At 38.4% G+C, this 24,492-nt stretch overlaps 2 protein-coding genes across 2 annotated transcripts in view; both read left to right on the top strand.

Moving 5' to 3' along the window:
• Positions 1 to 397: 397 nt before the first annotated feature.
• ier3ip1 (immediate early response 3 interacting protein 1) lies at positions 398 to 13,069 on the top strand. The gene is made up of 3 exons (XM_079862080.1): positions 398 to 580; positions 2,831 to 2,932; positions 12,419 to 13,069. Exons 1-3 carry the CDS (start codon positions 490 to 492, stop codon positions 12,472 to 12,474), a joined length of 249 nt encoding a protein of 82 aa, XP_079718206.1. The 5' UTR covers positions 398 to 489; the 3' UTR covers positions 12,475 to 13,069.
• Positions 13,070 to 15,829: 2,760 nt separating this feature from the next.
• hdhd2 (haloacid dehalogenase-like hydrolase domain containing 2) overlaps positions 15,830 to 24,492 on the top strand; it is a 10,120-nt gene continuing 1,457 nt past the window's right edge. The window contains exons 1-5 of the mRNA XM_079862079.1: positions 15,830 to 15,893; positions 16,558 to 16,654; positions 19,828 to 20,036; positions 23,303 to 23,387; positions 23,506 to 23,722. Of these exons, the coding sequence (XP_079718205.1) occupies position 15,893; positions 16,558 to 16,654; positions 19,828 to 20,036; positions 23,303 to 23,387; positions 23,506 to 23,722 (609 nt within the window). The 5' untranslated portion in view covers positions 15,830 to 15,892. The remainder of the gene's footprint in view (positions 15,894 to 16,557; positions 16,655 to 19,827; positions 20,037 to 23,302; positions 23,388 to 23,505; positions 23,723 to 24,492) is intronic.

Here is a 24,492-nt window from a genome sequence, read left to right on the forward strand (position 1 = left end):
TTTGTCATATATATTATTTAGTTATTAAATGTATTATCAAATATTATAATATAATGCAGTTCATATATTCGTTGTATTCTATCCTGCATAGTATAGTGTTTTATTATTATAAACGTATGCTATAATAAGTAAAACAATAGGTCGCTGTCATAAGATACAAATATAAATCTGCAATGTATAGAAATACGTTTCAGCCATGTAACAGTGAGCACGTGATGCAATAGCTTGGCGTACACAGTACATGGCTAAAATCAGAACAGCACACTATTTACTATTTAATATAGTTAGCATCCTATAGTTAGAGCAGTGTATGTGGCGGTAATGCACACATTTAAAAGTTGTTTGCCAACCGCCATTAAAAGAAAGAAGAACAACAAGAAGAAGAAGAGCAGTGTATGTTTGTGTGTCAATCAAATCTTGTGGCGGCGCTTTTGTGACGTAATCCGCTGCGCGACGCGAGTCCTTTTACGTCAGCACAATAGTGCCAACATGGCGTTCACACTGTACGCGCTGATCCAAACAGCGATATTATGCACTAATGCTATCGCCGTTCTGCACGAAGAGAGGTTTCTCAGTAAAAGTAAGTTCTTATGAATGGTTTTCATTCTGAAATATGACAATAGGTTTGTTCTGTCATGCAAATATGTGTGTGTGTATTGCCATCTGGTTTGCTAGGCTAGAGTTAACGTCTCCTAAATGTGCAGTTGACTATAGAAATATGAAAATGCTAACATGAATTACCCTGGTAACGTTAGTTTTTTTCTTCACCTGAATGACTTCGAATCTCTACAGTCTGTACTTTTAACAAAATATTAAACGTCAGTTCACTAGTGTCACATAATGTAAATGTCACATGAATCGCTTAGTGAATATATTTGAAACAAAAACGTTTTGAAATGGATCAGCACCTCATGAAATGTGTAGAGTTTTTGTAGCCCAAGTGCAGAGCTGGTGTTTTGACAAAACTAAACACCTATTTAACGTTCTTCGAGCACTACATAATCCCCATACTTCCATATTTGTGTTATTTCATACTAAATGAATAGCCTACCATTGAGGCTGGACATTGACACGATTCTACTCCATTCCGATCTCGAATCAATTCGATGCGATATTGAATCAAATAGACTCTCTTGTTTATTGCAAAGTCGAGTCAGCACTGAATTGTGAATAGAAGGAAAGGGGAAACGGGCTATATTTGCAAATAGCTAAATGAAGAAAATCTCAGTAAGAAAGAAGGTAAACTCATAGTTTTTAAGAGATTTTACAGTATGGGACATTTCCACTGGAAAGACTTCAAATCCAGGCAAAGTGTTGAGAAATGTGTTCTTGTGAATAAAGAATTTACAATGCAAAACAAATAGGCCTAAATGATCAATAATTTCAACAGCATAGTTATCTTTCAGCAAACATTTGAAAACAGTTTATAAAATGAGAGATAACTTAAAGGAGACATACCATGCTTTTAAATCGTTCCTGTTTACATATAAATCATACATTTGTAGTCTATATAAAGCGGAACTGCAATGCTTGGGTCTGAATTCCTCATTATTATAGCTCCACAGGCCCCTTTTCTACCCCTTTTCTGATGTGGGTCTGAGAGCAACTCGTTTTGGTGCGGTCTCTTTAAATACAGTTGAGACACGTCATACCCCGCCCCCCCCCCCCCCTCTCCAGGATGCAGAGGTGACACTCGGTTCAACTCCACCCCGTTCTGCCATATTTGTAGTTTGATAGCAGAGATACGATTATCTAGCGGCACAGAAACTTTTTATTCACACGTTATTAACAAAATGTCAACAACGGAAGACTTGTCCAGCCAGCCTTACATGTTCGAGCCAGAGTCGGAGCCGGAGCGAGATGAAAATGAAGACGACGAACCTGCAGAACAACGTCTTCATATGGATGTATCGCAATGGTGTGTTACTGTATTTACACATGAAACTTTGGTCTTCCGACCTTTTACCACCGTGTCGATTTATTTTGATTAATATGTGCGAGGGAGAGAGAGCAAGACAGCGTCTAGTTTGGAGACGGTGTCTTGTTTACACTTTCGCCTGGCTCCGAAGAGAGAGAGAGTGTGCTTGCGCGACCGGGTCTCTCTCTCTCTGCTCGTTCTTTCAGTTAAACATGCGCCCTGTCACAAGCGCGGCAGTTCATCTACATTAGACGGTGTAATGAAGCGTGTGGGTTACTACATCCAACAACCGAACATTTTGACTTACCCTCTCGTAACTTCTGCATCTTTTAGCTTGGACTACAAAATTGCAGCGAGAAATAAAAATGGCGGATTGCTCGAAGTGTTGGGCTGGAAGTCAATGTCCTTATTTGGCAGTTCCGCTGCAAATACTGTGACGTAATAGTTCACAAAACGTCATAGATAACAGAAAAATCGGAACAGGTTGAAAAATAAGGCCAAAACAGAATATCAAGATATCAACGAAGCACCTGAAGAGAATAATTTCAACTTTTCTGTACTTCTAAACACTCCAAATATACAACAAAATGCATTTAAGGGCTAAAAAAGTGGATTTAGCATGATATGTCCCCTTTAAATTCTCCCAAAGGCAGTGTTTCTTCCTCAATCTTACGGAATACACACACATTGGAAATGTTAGTAGCAATTAGGGAGCTGGTTGGAGAAACATTATGCTGAATCTGAAATTGTACTTGTATTTTTTTTATTTTTAGATATATTTTATATATTGAGCAATATTTTTCAGGGATTATCTGTGCTCTTTTCCCTTGAATACTGTTAAAAAATTGTCAAATGCGTATATAACATTATAGCATGCTATACACGATCACTGATAAACATATTTTTTTTCAGTTGGTTGGGGGGCAGAGCAAAGTATTGGAGGATTTGGAGATGAACCCGGGATTAAAGCACAACTTCTGAACCTTATTCGTTCCGTCAGGACTGTCATGAGAGGTATGTTCATTTGAAGAGTCGGTACTGATTTATTCTTTCCCATCTCCAGATCATGGAGTGTCTATTACCATCAAGAATCATTAATAGAATAACTCATTTATCTGTAAATATTTTAAGCACCAGAGCCACTACGTTTTACAGATGGTGGCGCTGGGGGGATTGCTAATCAAAAAGACAATTTAATCATACAATTAAAATAGTTTTGCATTAAAGGGGCATTCCACCCATTTGAACATTGTTTTTTATTTAAAGTGGGTCATATATGTAGTCGAAATGTAAAATAAATTTTGAATTTGGTGCCTTCGTGACCGAGGAAAGACAAAAAATAACTTCAGGACGCATTTGTATGAAAGACAACAACTCCCACAATGCACCACATTGCACAGCTCCGCAAGCCACTCCCACTAATCCAGAAAGCGCATATCTGCCTATAAGAGAAATCACTCTTCCGTCTACAAGGCTAGCTACCACCAGAGCTTGAAATTCATTTCACATTCACACAAAATGTCTAGTTAGTTGGCGAACTCATTAGTGCATTACTCCTCGTTTGTATTTCTTTCGAAAAGGTGAATTATTGCATGGTACCTGGATGTTCAGTCAGAACATATGCGGTGCGAAACTAGGATAGTTCTCAACACAAACGTCCGTGTCCTCGTCTGATTCAGAGATTTCGTCCAGGAGAAATTGTCATCGTTGAAATTCTTTGCCGCAGACGGACTCTATCTCTGTGTTCGTAGCGGTTCGTAGCTGCATAGTGAGATCACCGGCGCCACCAGTCCGCCCTAACTCGAGCCAGTCCGGGCTCCTCGTCCGCGGCAGGCAGGTCTTCTGCCTCGGCTGCTCTTCGCTATAATGCGGCTTGTAAAGGTAGCCACAAACACCTGATTCAAGCATCAGACTTCCGAAATCCTCTTCTTCTATATCATATTGAGCACTCTCCTCCGCTATTGTCATAACTTTACTAGGGATGTCCCGATACCACTTTTTCACTTCCGATACCGATACCGATATCAATCCGATATTTTTATTTTATTCTTGAACTAATACTAATAATAATAAAATATAATGGAAGCACTTTGCTCAATTAGCCACATAAAAACATCTCACTCAAATGGAGAACAAATACTTCTCCAGTATATAGTCCACAACAACAGTTGATAATGAAAGACTGCCAGCCTTTATTCAAAAGACCTTGAGATATGTTTGGTAACCTGAATGAATTTAAAATTAATTTGCTATATTTCAGATCAATATATTTGTTTCCTTAAAATTTTAATTAACTTTAACTTTATTCTCATCTGAATTATAAATAATTTATTTCTGTATAAAATAATACTACTTTTAAAAACACATTTGATTTTCTTTTTTATTCAATGTAGAATGTGTTACTTAAAAATAAACAGATTAGTGCTCTGTTTTAGGACAAGAAATGAAAACCAATGCAATGATGAATGTCCAAAAGATGAGATCATTTTTGCTTTTAAACAGCGTGTGTGTGTGTGTGTGTGTGTGTGTGTGTGTGTGTGTGTGTGTGTGTGTGTGTGTGTGTGTGTGTGTGTGTGTGTGAGAGATTTTGGTTGGGTGACAGTTACAGTTTGACAAGAGTTTACAGTTTGACAAAAGCACAATGTTGTGTTTTACACAAATATAAGTAGGCTAAACACTTTTTGCAGTTTTAATGATGTCCTGTATGAAAATGACGGAGTATGTTTTTATGTTTCCACTGTTCGATCGCGCCCGTGCCTCTCTCTCTCTGACACACACACACACACACTCCAGCATTGCAATCTTGACATCGCAGCCTGTTCATTTTGCTGCGTTCACAACAAACGCGAATAGAGCGTCAAATTTGCGTCTATCGCGTCTAGTTCGACGCTTGAACAGTTTGAATCCATTCGCGCGTCCAAAGCGAATAGGACGCGCCGCGCGCGTATAATGATAAAGTGAGCGTTTGAAGCGATATAGACGTGCGTTCAGAGCTAAGGCGGGCTACAGATTAGGTGTCCCTAAGAACCCGCATATGCGCGTATCTAACAGTAACGTTAGTTCCGTATTACATTCATTAATGTGCACGCGAGATTTATTTATTTTTATACCGTGTATTCTCTGTGTAAATCCATGCACCGAACGTACGTTCAGTACGAATACGTACCGTTCCACCCCTAGCTGCTAATGGGTATCGGATCATAGGTATCGGATAATTTTTTTTCTCCCCTCCGATATCCGATCTAGCGTTTTGGGCCAGTATCGGCACGATACCGATGCCGTGGATCGGATCGGGACATCCCTAAACTTTACATCTGTCTCCACAGCGCCTGTTAGCTTAGCTTCAAACAAGATGGAGGATATTGCTTTCAGTTTCAGAGAGTAAAGTCTGATCTGTAATAGGTCTGTAGCGTGAGCGGGTCCCGCCCCCTGGGAAAGATGAGGAACTAGTGCTTGTAGTCTCAACAGAAATCCCCCCCTCTTACACTTCCTCCGACAATGAAGCAAAATGACGATTTTTGCGTCATTGTAGGAGGAAGTGTAAAAGGTAAATAACGTATTTCTCCCGTCTCAGGGGAAAATGAGAGAGTGTTGCACGACCATTCAATAGTATGACTGGGTTTCTAACAATGCAAAGCTTAATGCAAATGGGTGGAGTGTCCCTTTAAAGGTGGGGTAAGCAATATTTCAAAAACGCTGTTGGATATTGTTGATATTTGAAATCAACGCAAACAAACACACCCCTCTCTCATAGCTCCGCCTCAAACTCACCCTCCAATCCTAACCGTCTCGAACCCCGATCCCCCTGCGAGCGAGTCGAGTGCGCTAACAATAACGCTAAACACTGCATTCTCCAGCAGCCGTCAGCGCGACTCTCACTATCTGGCCTCCGTTACACACACTATCCAGCAGTGGATGTTTGTTTATCATAGCAGAAATAATGCTTCACGAAAAATAAAGTGCAGATGACCGAATGACAAGAAGGTACAAAAAAATGAACGCGCAGAACACAATAGTCCTTACAAACAAGAGCTGGTTGTTAGTTGCCAACAGCACAGCATCTCCAGAAACATAATCACACTCAAACCAGCGTTACTCGTGTGCGGAGCGAATCAAAGCAACATCCGCCTCTGTTTTCCGGCCTTCCCGCTTCGCTCTCCAGCGCTGGACAGCGTTTCTAATATTAACGCGGGTCCTAAAGCTCTTGCCCAGGCATAGCTCTTTATTTTCCAGTGATTTCTTCTGAGCTTTTCTCTTTTTCATTGTGTCTAATCTCTATTTCTGCAGTCTTTCTTCAAATCTCCCTCTTGATTGTTCTCTCTCCTCCACCGTCATACGCCTACTGCTGATTGGCTACACGCGTTTGTTGTTCTTGTTCTTGTCGTCCGACTAACTTCCAAACAGCTTTTTTTTTAAATAACGCTTACCTAGGGGTGGGCGATATGGCAAAAATATCATATCACGATTTTTTTTCAGGAAAATCACGATTCACGATTTTAATCACGATTCTTTTTTATGTTGGTTTTACTATTTTGTGACTGAGCATTACAGTCAAACTAATGTCCATATTTTAAAAACAAAGCCTTATGTAACAAAATATAAAATAAAAAAGAATGGCAGACAGGGGCGAAAATAAAAATATTTGTCATTATTTTCTTTGCTCTTAAATATTAAGATCAAAGATACACATTACACATACACAACTTAATATATAAATTAAATAAACAGTGCTTTATGTTTTCAGCTATAGTAGGTGTATTTAACAGTAGCATTGAAGAAAGTAATTAAATGAACAAATATGAAAATAAAACAAAACATAGACTTCCCTGTATAAATTATACATTGATACTTATTAAAGCTACTATTAAAGTTATCAGTCAAGAGCAGTGAGTGATTTTCTCTTTGCATTTTGTTGTTTTATTAACATTAAAGGGATAGTTCTCCTAAAAATTCAAATTGTCATAATTTACTCTCTCAAGTTGTTTTAAACTCGAATAAGTTTCTTTCTTCTGTTGAAAATAAAAGTTATTTGGAAGAATGTGGGTAACCAAACAGTTGATGTACCCCAGTGACTTCCATAGTATATGTTTCTCCTATGGAAGTCAATGGGGACCAGCTACTGTTTGGATAGCCACATTCTTCCAAATATTAATATTAGAAAAATATTAGAAGGAAATTAATACAGGTTTGGAACAACATTAGAGTGCGTAAATAATGAGAATTTTTATTTTTGGGTGAACTATCCCTTTAAAGGGGAAATGAAGCAGTCAATCAAGTTTACATGATTTACAAAATGGATTTCCACTATAACCAACAATTATATAAGAAACATGACAAATGTAAACAACAAAGAAAAAAAAGGGCGCCGCCGCCATTGTGCAGTATTCTAACCTGTGACGTCACGGGGTTGGTTGGCTTTAAAGGCTCTGGGCTGAGTTCAGCAAAACGCAGTGAAAGACATTAAACTTAACATTAAACTACGCATAAAAAGCGTTCATCTGCTATCATATTATCATGTCAAACCTCTCATCATGTTTGCATCACACTGGCTCGTTAACAAGATGCATGTGCTGGTCGAACCAGCGAACAACTAACGTTAGTTAGCTAACAGCTGTAAGCATGAACTAGCTAAATAACGCTAACTTAGTGTTTAGCTAGTGAAGTTTATTAGTACCAGACAAAAAGACGACGTCTAACGTTATGTTAACAAACTGCACATGCACACTGTAGATGTTTGTGAAATAATTATTTATTCAATATAATGTTTTACATTTTACAGACATGTTACAAAATATTTACAGGCCATTTGCTAACGTTATAGCTTGTGTGTGTGTGTGTGTGTGTGGACTACTCTTCAATCCTTGGCTCACTGAAATGACAAAATAAAAAAGCCGTCTTCCTGCTAGCCAGTATTTGGCATATTTCATTCCGTACCATACAGATCTGTATTATGCTATTGTTTTTGATAGTGTTATACATTTCTTACAGATAATCACGATGATCATTGCGTTTGTCTTACTGAATGTGGTATCTTACTGTCAGCAATTACATTTTTTCTATAAGCTTTTTTTTATTAATGCCGACAGTAAAATGTTGCCAGATATTGCTACGAAAAACAAGCAACAATTTTTTTTTTTTTTATAATAATCCGAAATAAGTTTAAAGCTTGTGTTTTTTAGAAATAAGATTAATATATCACGAACCCTAACATACAACTTTCCCTTTAATAACTTCCTAAAGTGTGACATTAAATTAGAAAAACAAGTCCAGAAGACTACTGCCACTTTTCCATTAGGTGGATCTGGCAACACGGGATCGCGCCCGCGCCCTCACAACACGCTCTCAAGCCCCGTTCACTGCGCTAGATTCTCGCAGCAAAATGAATTGCAAACACTCATATGAGGTGGTTTAAACGGCTAATTAATCATTCAGAGAGCTTGAAATTTGATTTTTGAATGTAAAATATGACCGAGGTCCTCGGTGACCTCATAGCTGGCTACGGCCATGTCCATCACCGGCTGTTCGACATAGTGACGTACCACTGCTCGGTTCCCACGCCATATCGACTCAAATGCATAAGCAATGGGACACACGGGCTCAACAGGTCTTTCAAGTTCGTCTTCCTCCATTTCAAATCAATTGCGTATTCAGTCCGGTCCAGTAACGCTTCACTCTCTTCACTCACCAGCGGAACCAACCAACCCCGTTACGTAGGCTGTGACGTCACTCCAAAATGGCGACTCGCTAGCTAGAAATTACGAAAATAATTTTGTCATATCTGTGGTTTTAACAACTTTTTAAAATAAAACTTTTGGCAAGGTGATTTTTCTAATAGATGTAGCTACTACCAGTGCCAAAACATGGAGGTTTCATTTCCCCTTTAAGGACAAGCGGCAGCATGTTTACTATTACTACTGTCTCTTTAAAAGCTGCGCGCGACACGTCTAATATACACGCATTTGACAATCAGATTTTCTCTCAATTTTCTCAAGTTTGCTTTAACTTTAGACATAACCGACTTTGTTTATGTAAACCTTTGTGTGTATTTGACAGTATTAGCACAATAAGACTTGAAAGATAACTTAGACCAGTATCCAGGCGCTGGTAGACAGGCTTTAATGCATGTGTGAGCTTCACATGTACGCGCTGAGAAACGCACACATTAGAACAGCGCATCAGCACGCGAATTAAATGTTTAACCGACAAGGCATTAAAGCAGATGCAAATTATGAACTTTTGTGAACTGCAGTGTCCCGTTCCGCTGCGTTAACATTTTATGTGAATATACGTCGCGTTGTTCAGTATGTTGGGACAGAGGCGCCAGAACAGCAACTGATAGAATGTACGATACTACGATATTTCTTCAAAAGCAGATCGTGGAGACCTTTTAATCGTCCACGATCAAAAATCGTCATATCGCACACCCCTACGCTTACCCCACCTTTAATAAGTGCAGTTACTAATAGTATTTAGGGCTGGGTAAAAAATATCGATTTCTCGATTTTAAAGGGGGGGTGAAATGCTCATTTTCACTCAATCTTCTGTTAATCTTGAGTACCTATAGAGCAATATTGCATCCTTCATATCTCCAAAAAGTCTTTTGTTTTATTATATTAATCAAAGAAAGATAGGCTGTACCGAGTCTTTCCGGAAAAAACCGAGCGGCTGGGGGCGGGCCGTGTGGGCGAAGCTTAGCTGTGCTAACGCGCCGAGCTAGTGACAACACACAGAGACATTATTTGTTCAACAGTTACTCACCGTCCGGTTCCAACGCACGACCGTGAACCTTTATTGCGACTGCTCGATCCTTAAGCATTAGACGATCTGGGCTTTGTTTATAAAACAATCATCGTCGAAATGCAGGGAACAAACAGTCTACACCTCCGTTTATGCTCAGGAAAAACAAACTCCATCCACGGGTTCCTTAACGCTGGGTTCTTTGGGAATCTGTGCAGGGTTGTCTTGCCCTGGCAACCAAAAACACACTTCTTTGGTGACATTGACTTCCCAAAAGCCGGGCAGGGCGCTTTGATGGCGAACTGCTTTCACTCTCTTGCTCTGGTCTACGAGTGCGCGCGCGTGCGTCTTTCCGAGGGAAGTGCCCTTTGGACCCATATAAGGAAATTCCGCCCTCTCTTACGTGAGAGAGAGCCATACTCGAAAAAAACTTCCCGAAACTTGTGACAAACCGGAAGGACAATTTTTGGAACAAAAATACTCCTTCAAACGTACAACTTAACTTTTGAAACTTTGTCCATGTTTAGCATGGGAATCCAACTCTTTAACAGTGTAAAAAACTCAGTATGCATGAGACAGCAATTCACCCCCCCTTTAATCGATTCTCATTTTTACGAAACAATATCGATTCTTAAATCCCAAGAATCGATTAGTCATCCTGTTTTCAGCTGATGAATGAATGGATCATTGTTGTGCGCATCCCATTCAATAAATCGCAATAATCTTTGTGCTTTGTTATTATTGATATGAAACAAAGTCTCAGATTTCAAATTACGTCCATTTTCTTACGAAATTCAAAAACATAATTACCGTTTTGGCGCTGTGGCGTGAGATCGCTCCGGCGCAGCTCAGCTCAAGAGAAGCAACAGAAGCAACGGAAGCAACTCTTCCGCCTTAATACCAGTTACAGCGCGAAATAAACATGAATGAGCATCTGAAAGTGTGTTAAATGATAGAGTACAACTTATCGAAGTCCGTATCATGTCTCATGGAATCGCTCAATCACTGTTTCAACCGTGCAAAGACGTTAGTAAACAATGTCATGTAACGTCACATTTACCTCAGAAAAAACATATCCAGTGACCATAAACTCGTTAGTCAGCTAGAAAAGTTAACTCTAGAGAGGAGCATTTTGTTAAATATATGCACCATATTATATATTCATTATAACTTTTAATGTTCTTCAATATTTAATGCATGTTTGAATAAATCTGTAAAGTTTTTTATGACAGCCATCATTTAAAATTTTATATAATTTCATATAACTTTATTATTATAAAAATAAATAAAAGTGTATTTTAAGTGTTTGTATACAAATCAGTTCATTTTTACCTTCAATATTATAGTAGGCTAATGAAGCCTATAGGCTACAACTGACTCCCATGGCTTACAGCATTAGTTAAGAGATTTGTTTTCCTTGAGAAAATGTGCAATGTATTGTACCTGATAACCAAAATAATCGATATTGAATCGAATCGAATCGTAATCGAAATCGAATCGAATTGCAAGCTTGTGAATCGAAATCGAATCGAATTGTGAAATTTGTGTCAATACCCAGCCCTAATAGTATTACATGTTTGTTTCTTGGGAATGAACATTTGACAGTAAAGCACTGAGCTTGAGTTGAGATGCAGATAAAATTATCTTTTAACAACAACCTAATTTTTATAGGGAAATAATTATAATATTCTAGTATCATACTGAACTTCAGTGATTATAAAAGGAGCGCTCTTTACTGTAATTCTTCTCAGTTTAAAGTTTTTGTTTTTCATGAGATTTCTTGATGATTTTATAATAGGGATTTCATCATATCTAAATATAGGTTTAAGTGTGAAGATAAACTATTATGGAGTAAAAATGGCTAACAGGTGTTCCTCTGCCGCCATCTACTGGTTATAGTACTGGTAATTTCATATCTTTTTTTGTTTTTAATTAAAAGCGTTTGTTTGCCACGTGCTAGTTTTCCTACATCTTGAAACTTTTAGTTTTACAAATGGGGACAATCTTTGAAGGATGACCAAATAATGTTTTTGGTTATCACATTAAAAATAACATTTAAACTGGATAATATTTAGAGCTTTGAAGTGCTGGAAAAGTGTGAAGCACTTGAAAGCCCATGATCAGTGCTTGAATTTCACTCTCAAAAGTTTTTATGAACCCTGAAATGAATAATGAGAAAACATTTGATTCTGTTTCTGCCACAATACCATGGTGACAGTTAGCGTTACTACGTTAAATCCATGGTGAATGTTGGTGATTTGTGGACTGAAAAGCCTTCTATAACTTGTTTGTTTATGGCACAATGTTTCTACTGGTTTCCACGTCAGCTCTGTTTGATCTGATATGGTTTATAACAGAGAATTCTGCACTAAATTTGAATGATTCTCACTAGATCTTGCAGCGATGTTATTAATGCTGTTCTGAGCTTGCGCTTGCACTGTCTATTATTGCTACGAGCAGATAAACGGACCTGACTTGATCTTTAGCAGGACTTGACTTGACTGACTTGGTTTGTGTGCATTGCGACTTGACTCACTTGACTTGAACATGTGTGGCGTTCTCCCAGCTCTGCACGCCTGTAAACACGTCATCAGAGAAGAGATGTCACTGCAAGAGGGAGGGGATGTTATTTGGATAAAATATATAATTTCATTGTGACTTTAATCATGTTTCTGAAGAGAAAAATTGGTCAATTTATTGTTCCTGTGTCTTTATGTAATGTCTTTGTTCAGTATTAACACGTTTTCTCTTCCTGTTCCACAGTGCCTTTGATAGCAGTGAATTCTGTGTGTATCGTCTTACTATTACTGTTTGGATGAAGAGAGAATGGACTGCGGCGGATCAAGATCTAATGTTTAACACAGTGAATGTGGCAAAGGAAAATGGACAGTTTTTGTATCTGTGGTTCTAAACGTTGCTCTCCAATGTCTGAAAATTGTATCCTGAATGAATTACTGTAAGTACTCTGGTAGTTTTATATGGCCCATACCAGTAAACGTTTTTCTTTTTCATGTTTTGTAACTTTACAGAAGCTCCTGTCTCCATCTGTTTTTGTCACATTCAAGGTCTAGTAAAGTGTCAGTTCCTCAAGCATCAATGTATTTCTACAGTGGAATCAGCCATACTGTCTTTTGACACCTGAAATGATTTTCTTTTCCCCCAAAGCTAATCTTCTTGCGTCTTGGTTTCAAAGAGGGCTTGGAAAGTAAAAGTTGGGTTTAATATATTTGAAGCCTCTGAGTTTTAATAAAGATGTGCTGAAATCGTAGTGTAGTTAAAGACATCAAGCTTTAAGATACAACGCACTTGGTCTTAAGGGATTGAAACGTTTGACCAAAGTAGCCTCTATCATTAGGAGCCAGTCATTTAACATTTATTATTTTCAGATTTTAATAAAATGATTTTGTCTTCATCTGTCAATGTATGTTGGAGAGTTTGTGTAATTTTTGTTTGTACAAAGTGCACTATACCTGTAATTATTTTCTTCTATACCTGTCTTCCACGACCAGTCAGCATTTATTAGGTGAAATGGTTAAAGGCCCGTTCACACCAAGAATTAGAACTATAGACCTTATGCGCCAGAGAAACGAGGGCGCCGCCATCTTAAAAATATTGTCTTTGAACTTCCGTTTTTAGGGTCGCTCTGTATATTCCTATGGCATTGCTGTCCGGGAGTAATTAGCTTTTGAAGTGGATTTACTAAATGTAAAGTTAACGAAAGTTATCATGAGGATTGTAATGTTTAAAGCAGATGTCTTAACAAATGTCAGTAGACCGAGAAGATTTTAAAACAAGCCGTTCATTCATAAATACGCAAGATCGCTGTGAAAATACAGACCGGAAGTCAAAAGACAGAGCGCAGCGCTGAAAAGGGGCGGGGCTACATACGGTCTATAACGATATAGATATTTAAAAAAAATCGTTCTGAGTATTAAAGAATAGCAAGCAGAGTCAACGGCAAAAGAGGAACGATGCAGTTGGGATCAGAAGCTCAGAACGACTTTTTCCAGCTGATTAACGAGAATAAATTGACAGCCAATCAGAATCCATCCTTCTTTAACGAGCTCGCGCATTTAAAGGGGCAGGCGACAAAACTGCAGCGCGTGCTCACAATAACCTGAACAATATGGAGCTGGTAAGTCCCGCCCATCCGTAAAACCCCAAGTGGACCTCTAGGTTGAAAAATCGTTAATGCAAGTGAATGGGAGAAAATAATTATTTTCTGGTCCCGTTTGAATTGTGCCATGAATGTGAACATATGTTGTCTGTGAATCTTTTATATAATTTTTCATGTTACGAGTTTGACAGTATATGGTATGATTCTTCGGCTAGCAGTTGTGGAAAAGTCATAACGAGAAAGACTACATGTCGCCTATGTGACGTCACCCCATAAAGTTGACTTACCCGTGGTTTTCGCCAACCTCAATGATTTTGTCCTCTCCCTGAAAGAAGGCGGTGAAGTGCACCAAAGACACAGCCATGTTTAGCGGGATCCGTGAGCTATAGTGTCCGTGTGCGAGTGGTGGTGACGTTTCAAACGCGTCGAAAGCAGCGAAGAGTTGTAGTCCACAAAGTGCTCTCACACAAAGTCTAACCGTATCAAACTTCTACCCGCTAAATTGTAGCATTCTTTACACGAAAAATTATATAAAAAATTCACAGACAACATATGTTCACATTCATGGCACAATTCAAACGGGACCAGAAAATAATTATTTTTCTCCCATTCACTTGCATTGACGATTTTTCAACCTAGAGGTCCAGTGGGGTTAGCGGAAGGGGCGGGACTTACCAGCTCTATTGGCCTTGGTGTGGACGCTAAATAGTTCTCGTTATTGGTGTGAAAGGGCCTTTAATGTGTGGTGTTTGAGGGGGTAAATTCAGTACATTTGGTTCAGTGATGAGAACCATATGGAGTCCATTAACAACACTAGATTACTCCATCAGGATTACAGTACCTTTTTATTAACAGTAGCCCAGACCACGGATAACACGCTGAATTACAACCATATGCTCAGAACAGCGATTAAAGCCCAACCCTTTTATAATCTATGCTTAATGGTTATTACCGAAGATGATGTGTCTTTATACTTCTCCAATCCCAGGATTTATCTCATGGCAGAGAAAAAAACATGTGATTTTTTGGCAGCAAAGTTATATGTTCCCCGTTACCCCAAACAAACGGGGATATGTCACTGTCAGGATGTTAAAGATATATTGATTACTTTTTTAATTTATTGTATTTTTTTTTTCGTTCTTAATTTTAATCACTTACTCTATTCAATTTTACTTTAAAACAGTGCCATTAACATTTGGACGAATGTTTAAATGCTAAGAGATTTATAATATTGGTAAAACAGTTATCTTCCTGAGACCCAGACATTATTATTTTTTTTATTTTTTTTTTATTGATCTTTTGGCAACATGTAATGGAAAAAAAGTGTAATAATCTGCAACATTTCCACAAAAAATATCTAATATTTCATAGGAATATAGATATATTATTTCCTTTCCTATTCACTTGTGTCTCCCAAAATGCCTGATAAATATGCTGTAAGTCCTGGTGTCTCTACAGTGGACCTGTATGAAATCAATGCCCTGTTTTGTAACAGAAAATCATATTTTGATTAGAAACCCCATAACATTTTCCTGAGATGTTGATTTATGACAAACAAATTGAAAATTAGTCAAATGATAGGCCTACTTGCAAAATATGATCATATTTCCACAAGAGTGATACATTTGATCACTAAATTAATGTCAGTCATTTTAAAAGGCTAAGGAGAGGGAGTTGTCATGGTCAAACCTCCATACATCTGGTATCTCTGAAAAGCCTGCATGTGCTCTTCACAGACATCTAGACTAAAACTGTGACGTGTATGCTGTCAGATAAATCCACCAAAATATAATGTCAACTACAGAGGACAAAAGTCTGTTCCTGGGTCCCAGGAGGATATGAATTAATGTTCTAAATGCTATTTAATCTGCTATTAAAATATCCAGCATATGGTTTTTATTCATTGAGTGAATAATCTGACATAGACAACCCTCTTAAATGATTATAAATTGCAATGGTGGAGAAAATCCAGTGTCCTCTTATGAATAAATAAATAAATCGACATTGAATGTTAAATGTTTTTATATAAAATTATTATTGCGTAGGTGCATGTGTATTTTCGACAGGCATTTTTAGGACAGCAAAATGTAAGACTGCGCCAGAGAAGGACCCCAGTAGGAAGTAAGTGTAGTTCAAAATAACTTGTATTGGTCAAATGTGTTTTATGCTTTAACCTTAATCGTTTCATCCTTCTGTATTATTTTAAAATACAAACATGCAAATTGTTTGGAAACGAATGTTAATAACATGTCGTGTTTTTGTAGTCTAGACTAGGGTTTTCATGTTATAATCAATATATTAAAAACCTAAACACACATTACTCTATTTACATGTTCTTAGTTCGTTGTATTACTGAATGATTATTAAATGATTTGAGGCAATCTGCTTTACTTTATCCAAAGCCCCTGTTGTTTGGCAGCTCGTTTTAAATAAATGTAGGGTTTTCAAATCCTAAAAAATGATGTCAAACACAGATGAAGAGATGAAGAGTTGTTTTGGAGGCCAGTCATTGTGTTTAATCCAGAGTTCGTGGTGAATAAGAGCATTAATTGCACACTCGGACACTGACAACATGATCCACAAGAATCCAGAATCTAAACGCCAGTCACGTTTATCCTCTTCTTCTTTTTGTTTGTTGTTGCAATATAGCCCAGCCGAAAGTTATCAAAGCAAAATTAGACAGTGTTTTTATGTAAAGCACAAAAAAACTAAGTGATGTGTTGAAGATGAACTCAGAAGGCTTCTGGTGACTGTGATGTCCTGTGTGTGTGTGTGTGTGTGTAAGTGGCTCTCCGCTCACTGAAAGCAGTTATGGTGGATCTGAGCGGGACTCTTCATATCGAGGATGCGGCCGTTCCCGGAGCGCAAGAGGCTTTAACACGGTCAGTGTCGGGATTTGGGGAAAATATTGGCCGTTTTTGATATATAGCCTATATACGGATACGATTTATTTATTTATTAAATTGCATTCACAATTAAAATATATAAAGGCTGCATTTTGACAGATTTCACAAAAATTTCACAAAAATCAGTATAACACATGGTATAATACAGACACCATCATGAAATGGAGGTTGTGATAGTGTCTAGGCTAGGGTATGCATTGACGTCACGGAACACGCCCTCAGCCGGACTGAGTGGCAAAAGATCTGCTGAGTGACTGGATTTAATAGGAGAAACTGCGAAAACGTGAATAAAACGAACGATTATCAGTTTAAATAAAGGTTGGACTCGATATAGTGTTCCTTGCAGCTCACCAAAGATCCAGTGATCCATGAATATTGACATGCAGCCAGGAATCGTGTTTCCTGATAATTATATGTGCCTGATTTCGACACTGGGGAAATACATAAAGCACATTTGCCTGTGAACGCTTTATAAATACAATATAGGTAGGTTTAAATCCATGTGATCACTTATATCAATGTTATATATATATCATCATATCATCCAGCCCTAAAACTTGAATAGTTTTTTTGTCAGTGTTTATCTAAAAACATTAAATTAGGCATAATATCCGACCGTAAATATTTTATTGATGAGTTTGTCGATGCAATATATAACATTACAATATACACTCACCTAAAGGATTATTAGGAACACCATACTAATACTGTGTTTGACCCCCTTTCGCCTTAAGAACTGCCTTAATTCTACGTGGCATTGATTCAACAAGGTGCTGAAAGCATTCTTTAGAAATGTTGGCTCATATTGATAGGATAGCATCTTGCAGTTGATGGAGATTTGTGGGATGCACATCCAGGGCACGAAGCTCCCGTTCCACCACATCCCAAAGATGCTCTATTGGGTTGAGATCTGGTGACTGTGGGGGCCATTTTAGTACAGTGAACTCATTGTCATGTTCAAGAAACCAATTTGAAATGATTCGAGCTTTGTGACATGGTGCATTATCCTGCTGGAAGAAGCCATCAGAGGATGGGTACATGGTGGTCATAAAGGGATGGACATGGTCAGAAACAATGCTCAGGTAGGCCGTGGCATTTAAACGATGCCCAATTGGCACTAAGGGGCCTAAAGTGTGCCAAGAAAACATCCCCCACACCATTACACCACCACCACCAGCCTGCACAGTGGTAACAAGGCATGATGGATCCATGTTCTCATTCTGTTTACGCCAAATTCTGACTCTACCATCTGAATGTCTCAACAGAAATCGAGACTCATCAGACAAGGCAACATTTTTCCAGTCTTCAACTGTCCAATTTTGGTGAGCTCGTGCAAATTGTAACCTCTTTTTCCTATTTGTAGTGGAGATGAGTGGTACCCGGTGGGGTCTTCTGCTGTTGTAGCCCATCCGCCTCAAGGTTGTGTGTGTTGTGGCTTCACAAATGCTTTGCTGCATACCTCGGTTGTAACGAGTGGTTATTTCAGTCAAAGTTGCTCTTCTATCAGCTTGAATCAGTCGGCCCATTCTCCTCTGACCTCTAGCATCAACAAGGCATTTTCGCCCACAGGACTGCCGCATACTGGATGTTTTTCCCTTTTCACACCATTCTTTGTAAACCCTAGAAATGGTTGTGCGTGAAAATCCCAGTAATTGAGCAGATTGTGAAATACTCAGACCGGCCCGTCTGGCACCAACAACCATGCCACGCTCAAAATTGCTTAAATCACCTTTCTTTCCCATTCTGACATTCAGTTTGGAGTTCAGGAGATTGTCTTGACCAGGACCACACCCCTAAATGCATTGAAGCAACTGCCATGTGATTGGTTGATTAGATAATTGCATTAATGAGAAATTGAACAGGTGTTCCTAATAATCCTTTAGGTGAGTGTATAATGTATTCATTCACGCTGAAAACCAATGCTGCTGCTCAGTCTTTTTGCCACTCAGTGGGTGTAACGCAGTCACTAAGGCCGACAGTGACGTCATGCGCATACCCGCTTTAGTCTTCTTACCTATTGTGACGTATATCCGAGTGAAACGGCTTCTGGAACAAGAACACATGCAGGACAGGGCTTGATTTTGTCCTGAATTGATTGAATTGTTGTGGTTTGCCATTGGTCGATCTCATGTGAGCATAGGCAGAGTGTCACTTTTGTGTAATATTAATAATAATAATAATAAAGGAATTCAATAAATGATTAAAAGGGATTTAAGGGAATGAATAAATACATAAAAGTGGTAAAATAATTTAGTAGTTATGAAGTAATCAATTGAATCTATTTGCAAATAACATTTTATTTTAAAATGTGTATACATTCACTCTTTTTCGTATGCCTAATATGTCGAAAACGCAAACATTTCTTGTCGTGTCACATTTATTCAGGAATTGCATGAAGCACGATCACACATTTTTAATTCAAAACTGAAACAAAGTCGAGTAGTTTGCATCACTAGATAGTCTTTTACCGTCAGTCGCTGAACATTTCTATCATAAAACAGTTGTCTACTTGCATCTTTACACAAACTCTCATTGCATTTTCACAGTAAGACCCGCCTTCTGTGATTTGATTGGTCATCTCGATCATTTCAACATTGACGAGCGCTGTTAGACCGCTGAGGTAGAGTTAAATATTTAATCACCCTAAAAATGTAACTTTTTAAAGTTTCTGTCATCCTAACAACAAACAGCTTTACTCATTCTACACTAATAAGATAAGACAAATAAAATGAGAACATATGAATCCTATTGCTTAATTTTTAATTCATTGCTCAGACAAAATCATTGGCTTTGTTCTAAGGGGACAGGACTACAAAACATCTGCAGAACTGGAAAACATAAAAGTCCACACAAGACTAGGGAACTCAAGACAGGATCATAACAGAATTGAAAGTATACATCGTCAACATGAAGACCGATTAAAATCAATTAATCAATATTATCAACACACACAAATATGCAAAATGATTGACACCTATATGACATTCTGATTAGCTAAAACAAAACTCTTATTCTGCTTTACACAGAGCCTAGGGCTGTTACAGAGACATGCGTCATTAAAAACAAATACATTGATGCTACATAGTTGAGATATTTCATCTGTTGTTTTCCATAAAACTAATTACACATGTACAATATAATTTGTCCAGATTAAGACAGTCTTCAGTCGCTGTGAAATTTGTGACCAACACCACGAAGGAATGTAAGAGGACCCTGTTTGAGCGATTGCGTCGGCTGAACTTTGACCTCCAGGAGCGGGAGATCTTCACTTCGCTCACTGCGGCCCGTAATCTGCTGGAGCAGAGAGCAGTGCGCCCCCTGCTGCTGGTGGAGGACAGCGCTCGAGAGGACTTCACAGGTGCGCCTATCTGAGGGCGTTTACATCACGCCGGTTTCATCTGCAAACGGAAAACTTCTTATGCGTTTTGGCTGTTCACTCACACAACGGTGTTTTGGGCGCCTGAAAACACAAACTTTTGAGAATGGGTTTCAAAGTGCAAGTTTTTGAAAACGATATACGTTATCGTCTCTGTGTAAACTACAAAAACGCGAATTTGTGAAAACAGTGATGTCATGCGCATGCGTATTACGTGTTCAGCAAGGGGCAACATTCTCATCTGAAAAATGAAGCCTACCCGGAAGTGCGAAAAACTGCAATACATCGAAAATCCGCTAGGGGAAGGTCCCAAAAGGGAGCAAATGTCCATAGCCCCCATGTTAAAATGTCCGTTTTCACAGCATAAATTCATGTTTTTCAGGCGAGAATGTAGTTGTTTAAAGCTCAAATCTGTGGTTTATTTAAAGATTTATGAAAATTTTATCCAGTTGTGAGATCCAGCGATGACCGGGCGCTCGGCGCTCATGTACCCCGCCTGGAACAGCCTTTCCTCGGCTAGTCGTTCTGACGTTTGCCGCTGACTCTGGCGTCTCTGTAGTGGTTTAACATGAGATATAATTCGTCTTGTGTATCTAACAGGCGATTTTTGGTCTCCTGAATCTATCATTTGTTCCCTGGCCAATCGTTTTGGCTGAGGGGAAGTTTCATAACTTTATAAGCTATTTAACTTTACCGTTGTATGGTTAGACTAGAGCGCTGACTTTGTATGTTTGACTGAATTGTTTGCTTTATTTGTATAGCTTCTTATACCTTTTACTTATACTTTTATAATGGCTAATATTGATAAAACTGAAATTTAACAAAAAGAGACTGGGTTGAGTTTTGTCATTTTAAATTTTAATAATTGTATTTAAAATTTTTAAAAACTGTAATGTTGTTTACTGCAAAATCTGTTGTTTAGTACAAATGCACATATTGCCTGGACCATATTAAAATGTTTAATATTTTTATATTATATTTAAAACGAAAAGAGGCAGGTTTGTGTTTTATATTTTGGTTTTTTTTATAAATAGGCAAACGTTATGTGCAGTGAATATAATCAATATGCGTTGCCTGAACCACATTTGTGTGGCTATAATGTTTAAGATTTCTTTAAATGAAAACGAAAAGAGTTAGTATGGTGTTTTATAACATACTTCGTAGCCTAAAATATACACAGCGATAACCGGAGTAGCAGAGCGAGCTGAGTGACGCGCGCTGCGTCAGAAGGTGGGCGGGGTTAGGATTTCCCAAGATTTTCCAAGATGGCGCCGCCCATACCCCCCATAAACGGCTTCAAAACCGTTCTTCAGAAAGTCTATGGGTGACGTCACAGACGCTTTGTCCATATTTTTTACAGTCTATAAGTGCGTAATGTTTTTTTACAAAGTGACGTCGCCATCTACTGGCCTGACATGAATAATACAGAGATTTTAGTCGTTGTCGTGGATCCGTGTGAACGGGGATCGCTTTGACAACGTTGTCGTCTGTACGCGATAAATGCAAAGGAGAAACGTTTCAGTTTTTAGTACATCGTTGTTGTGTAAACGTAACCTAAATGAGATCAGACTTAAAATTGACAATGGATAAAAGGAAGGAGGGACCCGAGTCATATCTAGAAGCCTTGGCTGGGTCTGAGAGCTTAAAAGTGCTGTCTTCGGAGGACGTATTTCAAGGTAGAAAGACCTGAGACCTTCATCTGATAGATTTCTGAAGGCAGCATAGATTAATCCTTCACTGCCTTTGATATCCCACAATCCTGTGCTTTCCATTCTGTGACTGTTGAGCTAAAAAATTAAATGGCAGAAGAAAGTTGCAGTTGGTGGTCAGTTTGTGTGTAAATGTACATTTCTGACCAACATTTTACACTTTTGTTATTTCTAGTGAGAAATTACTATTGTAGTAATTAAATATTCGTTCAGTTTTCACCAAAGCTCGCTCTATTTTGTTGCAGATCATTAAACCGTTACACTGCCTCAGAAGTCTGTCTGAAATCAGTTTCGTGAGGCACATTTGTGCGCAGACACTGCCTGCAGAGACAAGTCTGCTGCCTAAGCTTTCAGATGCAGCCCATAATATCATAGAGACTTGAGAGGGTGGAAACTAGATCTCCTTAGCAACTGCATAGCAGTGACCATTTACTGTACAACACCCTAGCAACCATGTAACAACGCTTGGGCAGCCTTGTACACCATAGCATGGTTTTGCACACTTTTAGGCCCTGTTTACACCTGGTATTAAGATGCGTTTTGGTCGATCGGATCACAAGTGGACGGCGCTAAATACAGGAGTAAACGAGGTCTAAACGCTTTGAGCTTGTCCACTTTTGAACACTTTCAGAGGTAGTCTTATAGACATTTGACCAAATGTTCAAACAGCCACCAAAGGCCGTCTACTCTCCGCATACTGACCTAACGTGTAAACATTATGGGAAGCGCTCTAGCCAGACGGGACTTAAACTTTGTCGGCTGAAGACCCAAGTTTGGTTTGAAGATGAAAAACGTAAATCACAGTGTTCTCTCACCATTCCTGATTTCTAACACACACTCACAGCGTTCGGCTTGATGGAAAACTAAAGCTTGTGTGTTTTTCCTGTCGTCTATGGGCGCGTGTTCATGTGTAAATTGCACAAGTTTATTTCGTCCATTAGATTGAAAGATCTGAAATAACCCACACATTTACCCACCCATAGACCCTCCCCTAAAATAAATCAGGACATAAGTTGTTGAAAGTGGACAAAAGAGACGGATTAAAACGCTAGGTGTAAACAGAATTGTGTCTCCCTCGTCTGCTTGTGATTCGATCGACCAAAACGCATCTTAACGTATGTATCCAGTCCTGCTCCTGGAGGGCCGCTGTCCTGCAGAGTTCAACCCCAGTTAAACACCCCTGAACCAGCTTATCAAGACATACTAGAAACTTCCAGACAGGAGTGTTGAGGCCAGTGGGAGCTGAACTCTGCGGGACCGTGGCCCTCCAGGAGCAGGTTTGGACACCCCTGCCATAGAAGAACCAGTTTTGGTTCCTCAAAGAAACTTTCAGTGAAATAACTATTTTTTCTTAGCGTGAAGAACATTTTTGCACTATAAAGAACTTTTTGTTGAATGGAAAGGTTAAAAATGAAGAACCATTATTTTTAAGAGCACATATTTGTCATATAGAAAATATGAAGATCATGAAGAAAATCGTAGTTTTCCATGTTTGTTGTGCAATGGTTTGTGTAGATCTCACACTTGCCTCTGCTGCAGGTCTGGAGACGTCGGATCCTAATGCGGTTGTGATTGGATTAGCACCGGACCACTTCAACTACCAGACCCTCAATAAAGCCTTCCGGTAAACCTACTTGATTTTGTAAGATATTCATAGACTCATTAAAACGACAATCAAATTATTCGAATCCTCCCGTTTAGTGGTGTAAATATTGCTGCTAATCCTCATCTCATTTCATCAGACTCATTTTAGATGGTGCCCCCCTCATTGCAATCCACAAAGCTCGATACTATAAGAGGAAGGACGGGTTGGCTCTGGGACCGGGTCCGTTCGTGACGGGTCTTGAGTATGCGACGGACACCCAGGCCACAGTGGTGGGTAAACCAGAGAAGGCCTTCTTCCTGGAGGCCTTGAGAGACCTGAACTGCTCACCGGAGGAGGCTGTGATGATAGGAGACGTGAGTGAGACAACCGCCGGCACACTGGCCTCAATCTCACCAACTCTGTTAAGATCACTGGTTATATTTCACTATAAAATATCAACAACAAAAAGTAAATTATATTTTTTTATAAACAAAAATTATATTTTAGGACATTTATTTATATATGTCATGACAGTTACTGCTGTCATTACATAATGAAAATAATAATAATACGCAAATATAGTATAATATTATTTAGTATATTTACATCATTGTATAATCTTTAATTTTTGTGAATCTCACCAAGCCTGTGAATAACATTTCATGGTCATATTTCACCCTAAAAACTAAATAATGATAATAATATACAATTATATATATATATATATATATATATATATATATATATATATATATATATATATATATATATATATATATATATAGTACCAGTCAAAAGTTTGGAAACATTACTATTTTTAATGTTTTTGAAAGAAGTCTCTTATGCTCATCAAGCCTGCAGTTAAAAAAAAACAAAAAAAAAAACAGTAATATTATGAAATATTATTACAATTTAAAATAATGGTTCTCTTTTTTAATATACTTTAAAATGTAATTTATTTTTGTGATGCAAAGCTGAATTTTCATCAGCAAGTACTCCAGTCTTTGGTGTCTTATGATCCTTCAGAAATCATTCTAATATGCTGATTTATGATCAGTGTTGGAAACAGTTGTGCTGCTTAATATTTTTTTATAACCCGAGATACTTTTTTCAGGATTATTTGATGAATAAAAAGTTAAAAAGA

Source organism: Squalius cephalus (assembly GCF_949319135.1).
Source record: "Squalius cephalus genome assembly, chromosome: 24".
In the NCBI taxonomy this organism is placed as follows: Eukaryota; Metazoa; Chordata; class Actinopteri; order Cypriniformes; family Leuciscidae; genus Squalius; species Squalius cephalus.